Source organism: Carcharodon carcharias, chromosome 16 (genome assembly GCF_017639515.1).
Source record: "Carcharodon carcharias isolate sCarCar2 chromosome 16, sCarCar2.pri, whole genome shotgun sequence".
Taxonomy (NCBI): Eukaryota; Metazoa; Chordata; class Chondrichthyes; order Lamniformes; family Lamnidae; genus Carcharodon; species Carcharodon carcharias.
This window is the reverse complement of record NC_054482.1, coordinates 78773016-78788971: the sequence shown is the minus strand read 5'-3', so window position 1 is coordinate 78788971 and position 15956 is coordinate 78773016. Positions and strand designations below refer to the sequence as shown.

Below are 15956 nucleotides of genomic sequence, written 5' to 3'. Positions count from 1 at the left end.
ACCAGCAATTATTGCCTATCCCTAATTGCCCTTAAGAAGGTGGTGGTGAGCTCCCTTCTTGAACCACTACAGTCCATGTGGTGTCGACATGCCACTGGTCTGTTAGGGAGGGAGTTCTAATGTTTATGGTAATGTGGGGGAGAAATTACCCCAACGATTTGTACTGAACTCTACATGTCCATATGAACTTATAGCGAAATCTCAGTCTCCATTATTCGCTCGAAACCTTCCGACAATTGATGGGCACTGCAGGATATTATTAGTCTCATGAATGGCAAGAAACAAATCTATGGACACATTTTTGGTTTGACTAGGCACCTTTGTATTTGTGATGCCCTTCCCTTGGGTGCTATTGATGGGTGCTACTTCTAGTGGTTTTTGTTCTTCTGCCATATAGTTCATGTCCAATGTCACTCTGGTCCAGCTTCAAATTAGAACCATGTTTCAGAGATATCTATAAAATTTAATTTCTCCTTAGATACATATGACTTATTCTAACATTTTATTTCTAGTGCTTCTATTATTTACAATTAAGCAATTTAAGGTCCTAGTAACTCACTACTTACGTATCTTGTTGCGGACCGAGATTGGAGGATTGCACAGTTAATTCTAGGCCTACTTCTCCACAGGTTTTAGCAATAGTTTAAATGTTTAATTCACCCACCAAACTGGCCAATTGTTCCCCTTTGATACTGTTATTCCTAGCATAAAAAGAACTCTAACCAGGCTTCTTTCAGTAAACACAAAGAAATAATTGATTTATTATAAAACAAACTTCTTTTTAAAAACAAGTTAATAAACTGGTTAACGTACAAGTTGTCATTTAGGAGCATAATGATTTTTTCCCTCTTTAAAAAAAACAGATGTTCGAACCCCCATGCACACACACATAAACACAAAACAGGATAAAACAAACACAGTCCCCTGCAGAGGCTGGAGTATGGGAACGTTTCTTTAAATGGATAGAATTCGAAGCGATCTCAACGCTGTTGATCTAACAGAATTCTGGTCACAATAGATCTGGATGTCCTTTCAGATTGATTTGTTGGTGAAATTGTCTTTGATTACTTATCATAACTTTTGCAGACTTTCAAAATAAAACAGATGAGTTATCCTGATGAAACGTTTCTGAGGAAGGTTTAGCACAAAGGTGGGCAAAGAGAAGGAAAGAGAGAGTCTTTTCCTTGCAGCTTGTTTCTAAGGCACACCCACACACACACTATCAGAATTTTAAAGACCAAGATGCTGAAAGAGTACTTCTCTTAGGCAAGTCTTTTTAACCAATCAGCAAGAGTTCAAGGGAATTTAAGTTTTAAAGTTATTGGTCTCTACAGGGATCATATATTTTTTAAACACAGATTTGATCCTCACCTACAGGTGGCTGCACACAAGTGCTGAGTGGAGAGAATTATGAGGTTTTCTAGGTTTGCAAAGCAAGAGTTTTTACTCTGGCAACAGCAGTTCTTCGTTAACTTGGATGTACAAAATATCACTTCCCTTTCCAGATTTTCCCTGCCCGATATCTATCTTGACCCATGGTTCCTTGAAGAATGGCATATTTATAGCCCAAATTAACATTGCAAACTTCTAAAAATAACTTAGGAGGAATAACGTCCATAATTCAATGTCCTTCAAATTTTTCAAAGAATGGGATCCTCTTAATCCCCTTCTCTTTGTCCCATTCCTTATGGTTAAAAATATCTGAGACTTTAGTACCGGCAATAGAATGGGTGGCTCTGTTGTTCTTCAAAGAGCAGGTCTTTTGTAAATTAGTGACTTTGATCAGATAACAACACTGCAGTAAGGAATATTTATAAACCAGGAGGAACCAATACCTACCTCTTATGCTGTGGAGTCATGCAAACCTAGAAAACCTCATAATTCTCTCCACTCAGCACTTGTGTGCAGCCACCTGTAGGTGAGGATCAAATCTGACCAATAACTTTAAAACCAAAATTCCCTTGAGCATCTAAAAGGATCACGCAACATGATTTCTGGTTTTAATACTTTTATCAAACAAACGAAAACATTGACTAACCAATATTTCAGTTGGCAACTTAAACTATAAACTACAGAAAAGATCCCCATTTAACATTTAAAATGAACAAAATTCTCCCTTTACTTTACTCTATCCCCCAAGAAGACACTTTATTCTACCAGAACCAAAGTGACTCTTGGCACCCGAGGGCTTGCTTTCTTTCTTTTCCTTTTACAGCCAGATAATTTCTAATCCCAGAAATGGCTTTCACATTGAAAGTTAGCCTGGAGATCACTCCTTCTAGCCAAAGTTAGGCCGAGCCGAAGATTCTCCCCTAAGAGTCTATTCACCATTAGCACAGCTGCCCTGGTCATTGTTTACAGAGTGAATACCTTGCACCTTCTTCCCAGTGAATCATCCTAAGCCCCCCCTTTAACCTTTAATAACCAAGCCACTCAAGTTTCTTGTCAGCAGAATTCAGATCAGGTCACTTCATTCCTCCATTTTACTCAAAATTTTACACAGTCCCAAAATAAAACAATGTTGTAAACCTTGCACGTGTAACAATTTTGTGATGATATCAATGGCCTCCCTGGAGAACTGATTTGTAGTTGTTGAAAACTCTTAAATCTTCACTCCCATCTTTAATAGTCACGATTAATAATCCAGTAAAAGTAATTTGGAAATCATTGGGATCAGTCTAGTTTATACATTATAGATTGTAAATAACCTGAACATTGTTCAATGGTGAAAAAGACTGATTACCATAGCGACTCATAAACTGGAGTCTGCATTCTATAAGAATCTATTGGTAATGTCTAATAGAAAGCCTAACTACACTGAAGTTGTTTACACCACCTATTCTGACATTTTGTCATAAGTCATCAGTATATACATTTAATCTAGATCTCCAATGACAGAAATGCACTGGCTGGAAGTTTACAACTGTGTTTTATGAGCAGCATCCACTGTCTGAGGAACCACTACTTTGTTACTATAGTTACTAAAGTTTAAAAGGCCAGTCATCAGTTCTCTGCATGTAGTGTAGCAAAACATTTAGTATAATATGATTGGAAACTCCAGCCAACAATGATGCTGAAGAGAAGATTTAAATTTAAGATTAATACTAAGTACTAAGATGGTACTTTGCTGGTTCAATTAAAAAGGTGATATGTGAGGCTAGTCAACGGTCTATTGCCTGGCTTTTGACATATGCCTTCACTGATATCAATAAAAGATTTCAAATTGCCTCTGGGCAATCAATATTGCATAGTTATTTCGAACTCCAATTACTATTTTTTTTCTCTTTAGCAGAAACTGAAATATTTGAGGTGGCATACACTCAAAAATGAAACACTTCTGACTTATAGTTTGACAAATCCAAGTGCCCCAAAATACACCTTTAATATTTCAGTCTCTTGGTCTCTATCATAGCCAGAAATACACATGTTCAAAGGGGTTGGGGGAGGGGTGGGGGGTTACATGTTGGCATTGATCCTCTGTAACACTTTTTTTTTAAAGAGCTGAGCTATCTCCAAGTTTTAAAAAAGTAAGATTTTGCCATTTTGCTGCCACTTCCTCTATTTTTACTTTCCCGAACCTTGGGTATTAAAATGTGACTGAAAAAATAAACAAGATCCTGATGCTGCTAATCTCATTGGTGTGAGGGATGACTCTGACTTTTCTTATTCAACCCCTGGAATTATGCCTGATCTCTACTTTATAAGACTCACTGATGAGATGACTGGAATTGGGAATTTATTAGATGGGACAGGTGTACTGCACCTAAAATATCTCATGTAGAGTCTTTCAGTTTTTTAAAGATTATATGCAACTTGAAAATAACTTATGATGTCCACCTTGTCACCATCCTATATTTTCTCTTTTCAAATTTCCAGGACTGATGGACGCCGATGGTCCCTGGCCTCCTTGCCTTCTTCTGGATATGGAACCAATACACCAAGTTCCACAGTATCTGTATGTATTGATTATTTATCAATAGATTATCACTAGTACCAATTATTGATTGATCTCATACACGCACATGAAAAACTGTATCTTGTGTTCTGCTGATACTGTGGCCCTGTAGTCTGGCATATTGAATCATAATATCATAGGGCAATACAGCAAAGCAGGAGGTCATTTGGCCCATCAGACCTATGATGGGTCTTTGAAAGAACTTTCCAATTAGCTCCACTTCCCTGCTCTTTCCCATAGTCGTGAAATTTTCTCTACATTAAGTATTATTCAACTCCTTTTTTGTAAGTATTATTGAATCTGCTTCCACCACACTTTCAGACAGTGCACTCCAGATTGTGACAACTCGTTGCGCACAAGTTGGCCTACTACCTTATATCTGTGTCCTCTTGTTGCTGACCCTTCTGACACTGGAAAGTTTCTCCCTATTTACTCTATCAAAATCCTTCGGGATTTTGAACATCTCTTATCAAATCTCTGCTTAACCGTCTCTGGTCTAAGTAGAACAATCCCAGTTTCTCTAGTCTCTCCATATAGTTCAAGCCTTTCATCCCTGTTACCATTTTCTTAAATCTCCTCTGCAAATTCTCTAAGGCTTTTATATCCTTCTTAAAGTGTGGTGCCCAGAATGGACCATAATACTCTAACTGGGGCCTAAAGGTTTAGTATAATGTAATTGTTTTTACTCTGCACTTCTATTTATAAAGTCAAGGAGTCCATATGTCTTTCTAACAACATTTTCAATTTGCCTTGTCACCTTCAAAGACTTGTGAGCATAAACCTCTGGGTCTTTCTGTTCCTACACCCACTTAAAAATTGAATCACCTAGTTTATAATATCTCTCAATCTTCCTACTGAAGTTAATCATTTCACACTTCTCTGCATTAAATTTCATCTGCCATGTGTCTACACATTTCACCAGTTTGTCTATATCCTTCTGAAGTACTATCTTTCTCAGTGTTTACATTTCCAAGTTTCATATCTTCTACAAAGTTTGAAATTATGCCCCATATACTCAAGTCCAGGTAATGAATATAAAGAGCAATGGTCCCAACACCAACCCCTGAGACAAAATCATTGCACCACCGCCCCCCCCACCCCCCACCAAGTCTGGAAAAAGAACAGTTTATCATTACTCTGCTTTCAATCCTTTTGCTAATTTTATATTCACATAGCCTCTTCCTTCTAATCCAATGTGCTCAGTTTTGTTAACAACTAGTTGCTACTTTACCAAACACTTCTGCAAGTCCATATACACAAAATTAACTGCACTACCCTCATTAATCCTCTCTGTTACTTCATCAAAGAGCTTAATCAAACTTGTCAAAGATGATTTACCTTTAACAAATCCATGATGGCTTTCATTTATTATTTTTTCAAGTACCAGTTATTTTTGACCCGCATTAAAGTCTCCCTACAATGCCATCAGACTGACTGACCTGCTGAGTTTATCTGCTCCTCTTTTTGAACAGAGAAATAATGTTTGAAATCCTCAGGTATTCTGGCACCACTCCCATATCTAAGAAGGATTGGAATATTGTGACCAGTGCCTCCACAATGTACACCTTTACTCCCTTCAACAACCGAGAAAGCATTACATTTGCACTGAGTACCCTTTCTTCTTTGAGTCCTGTCAACCTTTCAAGTATATCTTTATCTATTTTTATCACATCCAATTTTTATCCTCTCCTGCTTCCTCCTTCACAGCATCTCCTCTTTTTGGAAAATAGATGCACTCATTTAGCACCTCGGCCATATCCTCGGTCTGCACAAGATCTCCCTTTTAGTCTCTAATTGGCCCTATTTTTTTTAACAAGAATTAGGAGCAGGAGTAGATGGATAGCTTCACCATTTGATAAGATCACAGCTGATCTGATTGTGATCTTAACTCAACTTTACTGTCTGGTCCCCATAACCCTTGACTTCCTTGTCGATCAAAAATCTGTCTAACTCAGCTTTGAATATATTCAATGAACCAGCCTCCACTGCTTTCTGAGGTAGAGAATTCCACAGACTGATGACCTGCTAAGAGAAAAGAATTCTCTTCATCTCAGTCTTAGATGGGAGACCCTAATTTTTAAACTGTATCCCAACGTTCTGGATTCCCTCAAAAGGGGAAACACCCTCTCAGCATCCACCCTGTCAAGTGCACTCAGGATCTTATATGTTTCAATTAGATCATCTCTCATTCTTCTAAACTCCAAAGGATCTTGGCCCAACTTGCTCAACCTTTCCTCATAAGGTAACCCTTTCATGCCAGGAATCGGTCAAACAAACCTTTTCTGAACTGTTTCTCGTACAATTATATCCTTTCTTAAGTAAGGCGATGTGGTCTCACTGAGGTCCTGTACAGCTGTAGCAACACCTCCCTACTTATAATACTAAATTCCACTTGCTATGAACACCAACATTCCATTTGCCCTCCTAATCATTTGCTCTACCCGCATACTAGCCTTTTGTACCACTTGTACCAGGACACCCAGATCCCCCTGTACCGTAGAGTTCTGCAGTCCCTCTCCACTCAAATAACATATTGCCAATGAACAACCTCACATTTTCCCACATTACACTTCATCTGCCAAGATTTTGCCCATTCTCCTAACCCAACTAAATCAGTTTGTTGACTCTTTATGTCCTCTTGACAACTTACTTTACTTCCCATCAGCAAATTTAGCTACCACATGTTTATCCAAGTCATTGATATCGATTGTAAATAGTTAAGGCCCCAGCACTGCCCCCTGTGACACTCCACTAGTAACAGCCTGCCAACCCGAAAATGACCTATTTATCCCTACTCTCTCCTTGTGAGCTAATCAATCCTCTATCTATATAATATGTTACCCTCTCTCATTTTGTGTAGTAACCTTAGATGTAGCACCTGACCAAATGTCTTTTGGAAATCCAAGTACACCAAACCTACAGGTTTCCCTTTATCCACCTTGCTTGTTATTTCCACAAAGAATTCCAATAACTTAGTCAAACGTGATTTCCCTTTCACCAAACCATGTTGACTCTGCCTGATTGCATTAAGATTTTCTAAATTCCCTGCTATTACCTCCTTCATAATGGATTCTAGCATTTTCCCTATGACAGTTGTTAAGCTAACCGGCCTCTAATGTCCTGCTTTCTGACTCTATCCTTTCTCAATTGGAGGGGTTAGATTTGCGGTTTTCCAATCGGCTGGGACCTTCTGGAATCCAGGGAATTTTGGAAGATCACAACCAGTGCATCTACTATCTCTGCAACCATTTCTTTCTAGACTCTAGGATGCAAGCCACCAGGTCCAGGGGACTTGTCAGCCTTTAGTTCTAAAAATTTTCACAGTACTTTTTCCCCAGTGATTATGATTGTTTTAAGTTCTTCTCTCCCTTTTACCTCTTGATTTTCAAGACAGAACAAAATACTATTCAATGCTTCTGCTGTATCTTTTTTTCACATTAATTCCCCTGTCTCACCCTCTAAGGGACCAATGCTCATTAGTTGCTCTTTTCCCCTTAAAATACCTGTAGAAACTCATGCTATCTGTTTTTTATATTTCTAGCTAGCTTTTTCTCATACTCAATTTCTCCTTCCTCATTACATTTTTTGTTATTCTTTGCTGGTTTTTAAAACCTGTCCAATTGTCTGACCTACCACTAATCTTTGCAATAATGTACATGTTTTCATTCAATTTCATACTATCTCTAACTTCCGTAGTTAGCCACGGATAATGTATCCTTCTCAGAGTTTTGCTGAAAGTTATCAAGTATTTCCTTAAATGTCTGCCACTGCTTCTGTACTGCCCTACCTTTTAACCTATTTTCCCAGTTCAATTTTAGCCAGCTCTCTTCTCATACCCTTCTAGTTGCCTTTATTTAAGTTTAAGATACTAGTCTTTAACCCACACTTCTCACCCTTGAACTGAAATCAAAATTCTGTCATGTTATGATCACTGTGCTTGGAGGTTCCTGTATCATGAGGCCATTAATTAACCCCGTCTCATTGCACATTGCCAGACCTAAAATAGCCTGCTCCCCAGTTGACACTAGAACATACTGCTCTAAGAATTTGTCCCGAACATACTGTATGAACATGCCTTCCGGACTACCTTTGCCAATCTGATTTGTCCCGTCTATATAAAGATGAAAATCACCCATGATTATTGTAGTACCTGTTTAACAAACCCCCATTATTTCTTCTTGCTACACTGGAGCACAGAGTATACAACTGTTAGGGGGGCTATAAACTACTTCCACAAGTGACTCCTTACCTTTGCTACTTCTTATCTGTACCCAAACTGATTCCACATCTTGATCTTCTACCACGACTGTACTAATGATATCTTTAATTAATAGAGCTACCCCACAACCTTAGCTTCTTTTCCTTTTGAAATGTTAAATACTGTTGAATATTTAGGGCCCAGCCTTGGTCACCTTGCACCATGTCTCTGAAATAACTATCAGATCACGCATATTTATTTCTATTAGTGCTTTCAATTCATTTGTTTTGTGATGAAAGTTGCGCACATTAAGATACAGAGTCTTTAATTCTGTCTTTTTACTATTAATATAAACTCTGGCCTTATCTGGTAGCACAATCTTAAGTTTATACACTCTGTCCCTTCCTGCTACTCTTTGGTTTTCATTACAGATATCATTACCCTGCACTATTGCCTTGTCCTTTCTCTTTAATTTACCGCATCTCCCCCCATGTGATCCCTTGCCCCAATTATTTAGTCTAAAGCCCTCTTTACCGCTCTAGTGATACGGCTCGCCAGAACACTGCTCCCAGCATGGTTCAGGAGAATACCATTCTGGTGGTACAACACCCACTTATCCAGTACTGGTGCCTGTGCCCCATTTCTCATTTCTCCAACACTAATCTTTGGGCCACGCATTGAGCTCTCTAGTCTTATTCCCCCTACCTCAATTCGCCCATGGTTTAGGTAGTAATCCAGAGATTATTACATTTGTGATTCTGCTTTTTAATTTAGCCCCCAGCTGTTCATACCATTTAAGCAGAACCTCTGTCATTGGTATCCAGGTGGACCATGACAACTGAATCCTCCCACTGCAAGTTCCTCTTCAGCCCTGAGCAGATGTTCCGAAACCTGGCACTGAGCAGGCAACACAGCCTTCTGGATTTGTGCTCTTGGCTGCAGAGAACTCTGTTCATCCCCTGACTCTATTGTCCCCTACTACCACTACATATTCTTTTACTTCCACCTCCTCACCCCATTTGAATGTCTCCCTGCACCACGATGCCATGTTCAGTTCGTTCATCCACCCTGCAGATCTTGCTGTCATCCATACAAGTGCAAGAACCTCGAACCTGTTGGACAGTTGCAAAGGCTGAGGCACCTCCACTTCTAACTTCTTGATTTCCATATCTGCCTCACTGCAGTCACACCCTCCTGTCACTGACCACAGACCAAATCAGAAAATCCTAGCTTAAGGGATGTGACTGCTTTCTGGAACAAAGTGTCTGGGTAACTCTCCTCCTCCCTCGTGCGTTGCAGTGTCCAAAGCTCAGCCTCCAGCTCATTATCTTTGAGCCGGCACTCCTCAAACTGCAAACACTTATTGCGGATGTGGTTGTCATAGATCACCCTAATGTACATTAGCACCTATGTACTACAGCTGCAACACATCACCTGTCCTTATTGTGTTTTAATTAACTAGTTGATTATTTTATTAATTGAATTTTAACATTTTTATCTGTTCATGGGATGAGGGCGTCGCTGGCTAGGCCAGCATTTATTGCCCATCCCTAATTGCCCGCATTCAGAGGGCATTTAAAAGTCAACCCCATAGCTGTTGGTCTGGAGTCACATGTAGGCCAGACCAGGTATGGATGGCAGATTTCCTTCCCTAAAGGACATTATTGAATCAGATGGTTTTTACAATAATTGGCAATGGTTTTGTGGTCATCATCAGACTTTTAATTCCAGATTTTTATTGGATTCAAATTTCACCATCTGCCGTGGTGGATCTCTGGAATACTAGTCCAGTGACTATACCACCGCCTCGGCCTAATGTCCCTAGTTCTGTTTGCTCTTACATTATTATTTAAATTATTGTCATACTTACCTCATTTAAAATTCAATGGTTTAGATAAAAGAAAGAGAAAATAGTCACCAACCAATCACTTACCTTCTTTCCCATTATGTCACACTTAGATTTTATTTAGAATGCTCTGAGCTCTCAGACTCACCCGCCCTGCCCCCAGCTCTTCAGACTCTCGCTGCTTTCTCCAATTTTTGTTTCCATCCTTTGAGTAATGTCAGAGCGTGTAGAAAATATTTACTTCTACAGCTACTGGAGGCAGAAAATCCCCCATGAACCAAATTCCTGACTTCACACTTCACACTCGGTCGACATCGCACTCAGGTGTAGTCTGCTCTCCCTGCACTTTGCAAACCTGTATGCTTTTACAGGGTACTAATGACTCACTTCAAAGTTGCAATGCTAGCTCAGCTTCCTGCAGAAATTCCTGGCTTTGCACTCTGTTTACATTGTATTCAGGCCTAGTCTCCTTTCCGTGTGTCCCCTCACACCCTTTGACTACCTATTTCTATATTTTGGGTTTCCTTTAATGATAGCTGCTAATGTATTCTCAAATGCTCTCTGCCCCTCTTATTCCTTTTTAGATCTCCTCTGTACTTTCAATATTCAGCATGGTTCTGTACCATATTATGAACCTTTTATTATCATAAGCCTTTTCATTTTTCAATTTAAGCTTTATATGTTAAGTCATCCAGAGAGCTCTAGCTTTGGATGCTATTCCTTCCTCCCTCGTGAGAATGCGACTAGTCTGTAACTGAACTACCCGATCTTTGAAGGTCTCCTAGTGCTCATTTATTGTCTTATTTGTCAATCTTTGTTTCCAATCCACTTGGGCAAGATCCATTTTCAACTCACTGAAATTAGCTCTCCTCCAGCTGAGCATTTTCACATCAATTTTTCCTTGTCCTTCTCTATAATTGCTCTAAGCCAAACGGTATTGTGATCACGATTTTGCAAATGCTTCCTCAGGGAAATGTACTCACAGAATCACAGAATCTCACAGTGCAGAAGAACCCTTCGGCCCATCAAGTCTGCACCGACATGTGAAAAACAGCTGATCTACCTACCTAATCCCATTTACCAGCACTTGGCCCATAGCCTTGAATGTTATGATGTGCCAAGTGCTTCATCCAGGTACTTTTTAAAGGATGTGAGCCAACCCACCTCCACCACCCTCCCAGGCAGTGCATTCCAGACCGTCACCACTCTCTGGGTGAAAAAGTTTTTCCTCACATACCCCTGCAACCTCGTGCCCCTCACCTTGAACTTATGCCCCCTCGTGACTGACCCTTCAACTAAGGGGAACAGCTGCTCCCTATCCACCCTGTCCATGCCCCTCATAATCTTGTACACCTCGATCAGGTCGCTCCTCAGTCTTCTCTGCTCCAATGAAAACAACCCAAGTCTATCCAACCTCTCTTCATAACTTAATTGTTTCATCCCAGGCAACATCCTGGTGAATCTCCTTGCACCCCCTCCAGTGCAATCACATCCTTCCTATAATGTGGCAACCAGAACTGCACACAGTGCTCCAGCTGTGGCCTCACTAAGGTTCTATGCAACTCCAACATGACCTCCCAACTTTTGTAATCTATGCCTCGATTGATAAAGACAAGTGTCCCATATGCCTTTTTCACTTCCCCACTAACATGCCCCTCCACCTTCAGAGATCTATGGACACACATGTCAAGGTCCCTTTGTTCCTCAGAACTTCCTGGTGTCATGCTATTCATTGAATACTTCCTTGTCAAATTACTCCTTCTAAAGTGTATCACCTCACACTTTTCAGGGGTAAATTCCATCTGCCACTTATCTACTCATTTGACCAGCCGGTCTATATCTTCCTGTAGCCCAAGACACTCAACCTCACTGTTAACCACCCGGCCAATCTTTGTGTCATCCACTTGCACCATTTCATTATCTGGAATTAGATCCAAGCACTGGGTCTTTCCTTAATAAAAATACCTGGAAAAACTCAGCAGGTCTGGCAGCATCTGTGGAGATGAACACAGTTAATGTTTCGAGCCCGTATAACTCTTCAGCAGTTGTGTTGAAGAGTCATACGGACTCGAAATGTTAACTGTGTTCCTCTCTGCAGATGCTGCCAGACCTGCTGAGTTATTCCAGGTATTTTTATTTTTGTTTTGGATTTCCAGCATCTGCAGTTTTTTGCTTTTAACCGGGTCTTTCCCTGTTGGGCTTGAAACATATTGATCAAGGTAGTTCTCTTGTACACGTTTTGGTAATTCCTCCCCCTCTTTGCTCCTTACACTGTTATTTTCCAATCTGTATTATAATTGAAGCCACCTATTGTCACTACTCTAAAGTTCTTTCAGTTGTATCTTTCAGTAACTTTCTTGCAAAATTGCTCTTTCTCCCTGGTTCTGCTAATCATGCAAACAAAAAATAATAGATCCACACCATAGGCCCAGACTCCTGGTAATGTTTTGAAGATTTTTGACCCAAATGCCAATCTCCGTACCCTGTTCTTAAGCAATGACAAATGCTGCCTAACAACAAGCACTCAGTATTTTGAAGAGAATGAAACATCTAATTGAATTCTGAAATTACTAGCCTCATTGTTTAAGAACAGAAAGATGAGCTACTGTGCTGGAAGTTCATCTGAACAGTTCAGTGGACCAAAAACAAATAAATCACAGTAAGACTAGGTGGACTTCTTAAAAGTGGTGATCCACAGGTAAGTCAAGGTCACAGTTCTGCACAAAGCAGAAATGTTCATCAGAGTTTTCAATTAATCTGCATTTGATTTCCCCAGTGTAGAGAAAACTGCACTGTAAGCACTGAATGCATTATACAAGATTAGAGGCTGAAGACCATTCTGATGAGGGATTGAACTGTAAGGGACTCTGTTAAATGGAATTGTTAGGGCACCAGAAGAGATGTTGACATTAGTGATAGAGAGTAGGCATGGTGAGAGAAGGATTGAGTCAAGATTAGAAGAAATTAGTTTGGTGGAACAGGCTGAACCAGTTAGGACAAATTTAACGTAACTTTGTAAAAATTCATTCATGGATTGTGGGCTTCACTAGCTGGGCCAGCATTTATTGCCTGTCCCTAATTGCCCTTGAGAAAGTGGTGATGAGCTGCCTTCCTGAACCACTGCAGTCCATGTGGTGTTAGGAAGGGAGTTCCAGGATTTTGACCCAGCGATTGTGAAGGAATTATGATATATTTCCAAGTCAGGGTGGTGAGTGACTTGCAGGGGAACTTCCAGGTTGTGGTGTTCCTGTCTTTCTGCTATCCTTGTCCTTCTCAATGGTAGTGATCGTGGGTTTTGAAGGTGGGTTGAAGGAGCCTTGGTGAATTCCTGCAGTGCACCTTATAGATGATGCACATTACTGCTATTGTGCATCGGTGGTGGAGGGAGTGATTGTTTGTGGAAGTGGTGCCAATCAAGAGGGTTGCTTTGTCCTGGACGGTATCTAGCTTCTAGAGTGTTGTGGGAGCTGCACTGATCCAGGCAAGTGGGGAGTATTCCATCACACTCCTGACTTGTAGTTGGTGGACAGGCTTTGGGGAGTCAGGAGGTGATTACTCATTGCACGATTCCTAGCCTCTGGCCTGCTCTTGTAGCCACAGTGTTTATATGACTAGTCCAGTTCAGTTTCCGGTCAATGGTAACCCCCAGGATGTTGATAATGGGGGATTCAGTGATGGAAATGCCATTGAACATCATGGGGCGATGGTTAGATTCTGTCTTGTTGGAGATGATCATTGCCTGACATTTGTGTGGCGCGAATGTTACTTGCCACTTGTCAGCCCAAGCCTCGATATTGTCCCGGTCTTGCTGCATTTAGACGTGCACTGCTTCAGTATCTAAGGAGTCACAAATTGTGCTGAACATCATGCAATCGTCAGCGAACACCCCCACATCTGACCTTATGAAAGAAGGAAGGTCATTGATGAAGCAGCTGAAGATGGTTGGGCCGAGGACACTACCCTGAGGAACTCCTGCGGTGATGTCCTGAAGCTGAATGACTGACTTCCAACAACCACAACCATCTTCCTTTGTGCTAGGTATGATTCCAACCAGTGGAAAGTTTTCGTCCAGATTCCCATTGACTTCAGTTTTGCTAGGGCTCCTTGATGCCATACTTAGTCAAATGCTGCCTTGATGTCAAGGAAACTCACTCTTACCTCACCTCGGGAGTTCAGCTCTTTTGTCCATGTTTGAACCAAGGCTGTAATGAGGTCAGGAGCTGATTGGCTCTGGCGGAACCCAAACTGGGTGGCGAGTGTAGGTTATTGCTAAGCGAGTGCCGCTCGATAGCACTGTTGATGACCCCTTCCGTTACTTTACTGAAGATGGAGAGTAGACTGATGGGGTGATAATTGGGCGGTTGGATTTGTCCTTTTTGTGTACAGGACATTGCCCATTGGGAAACTAACCATGCTCGACTTTATTGTCTATTGAAGCTAATGGAGAGTAATATTGGACAGGGTGTAAAACTGGCATTCTGCCTGATTCTTTGGGGTTCCTACATGCTGAGTTTGGTTAAAATCATTGCACTTTTTTTTCTGGGCCTTTGTATTTTGAGAGGGTGTAGTGGGAAAGGGCAGGGAGCTTGATTGGGGATGAAATTGGGCTATCCAGAGTTGGGCAATGACAAAATTGGAAAATGTGGGTATGGGAAACTTTCCAGAGGAGATGGAGAGATGAGATCAGAAACACCTTGGGAAATGATTAGTTAGAACTGATCCATGGTAAAGTCATGGTCCAGAGACCATGTTCTGGATTCAGTTTGGAATTGGGACCCCAATGTTGGAATCAAATGTGCAGCATGTTGGAAATAGTCACTGACAAGATTTTTGCCAAGTTGTCCAATTAGTGACCAGAGGGTCTACTTGCCATCCAATTAAGGAAAGCATGTGAGCTACTGAGACCAGAGAGCCAATAGGAGGCCCTCCAGCAATGACACATCGGCAGCTGCAACTGTGGCCTAGTGACTGTGGTGGGTGCAGTGGGGAATGGTCCCCAGTGGGTTGAACTTGTAACCACCCCACTCTCCCCCATGTTTCCTGCTTGGAGGTTGCATTCTCTCCAAGACCATCTTTCAACTGCAATGTGGACGCCACCTGCCAATTGGAAAATTCCAATCAATAATAAGCCCCTTAGTTACTTCAATTGGCTATCTGCCCTTGGCCTGACCTTCTTGAAAGCAAACTGGTGTCAGCAAACTGAGGCATCAGCTGGGTTCTGGACCTGCATGCTTCCAGTTCTCCCCCCCCCACCAACTCCACTATCAGCCTTTGAAAATCCTACTCCATGACTCTACTGACCTGCGTCATGAGTTAATGTTTGGCCCCAACCAGGCAGAGGTTTTACTGAAGTGCAACAGCTGCACAGTGTCTCTTGTGTCCTTGGGTTTACAGATGATTTAGAGCTGAGAGAATAAAGAGCAGAGGGACATGGAAATAGCTGAGGGGGTAATGAAACTGAGATACCAGATACCAGTATAAAGATTGAGAGCAGGCAAAATTTTGGAGGAAGGGACTCAAGAAGGTTGAAAAGACTAGAGGTTGGAAAAAAGATCAGATACTTGGTGGGGTGGACAGCAAATCTTTTGACCAAAAAAAAAGAGGTGGAAGTGACGGGAGAAATCTTGCAAGCCTAAAACTCATTCCAATTGGATTAAGGCCTTTGCTGATAACAGATTGTTGGGGATTAAAAAAATGTCAGAGGACATGGTGAAAATCCAGTAATGAATAAGTAAATGAAAGTGAAGGGGCACAAGGAATAGCAAGTAGGACAGCACTCAAAATTGCTTAAGCTTCTGGTCCTTAAGATATTAAAGGAAAAAAAGCTTTTGTTAAAGCATTGGATGAGATGAAGGGTGATGTAGAACTAACAATCAGGGCAGTTAAGGTATAAATTGAAGAGAGAGAGGTCAAGAGTATGCATGTGGGCCACTAGAGAAGGTGGATTGCATAGTGTT

The 15956-nt window shown here is 41.0% G+C and overlaps 1 protein-coding gene across 3 annotated transcripts in view; it reads left to right on the top strand.

The window, feature by feature from the left end:
• The window catches only part of mast2 (microtubule associated serine/threonine kinase 2), a 541117-nt gene that overhangs the window by 404454 nt on the left and 120707 nt on the right, over positions 1-15956 (top strand). For all 3 annotated transcript variants that reach the window (XM_041207758.1, XM_041207757.1, XM_041207759.1), the window contains one exon: positions 3877-3955. In XM_041207758.1, the coding sequence (XP_041063692.1) occupies positions 3877-3955 (79 nt within the window). The remainder of the gene's footprint in view (positions 1-3876; positions 3956-15956) is intronic.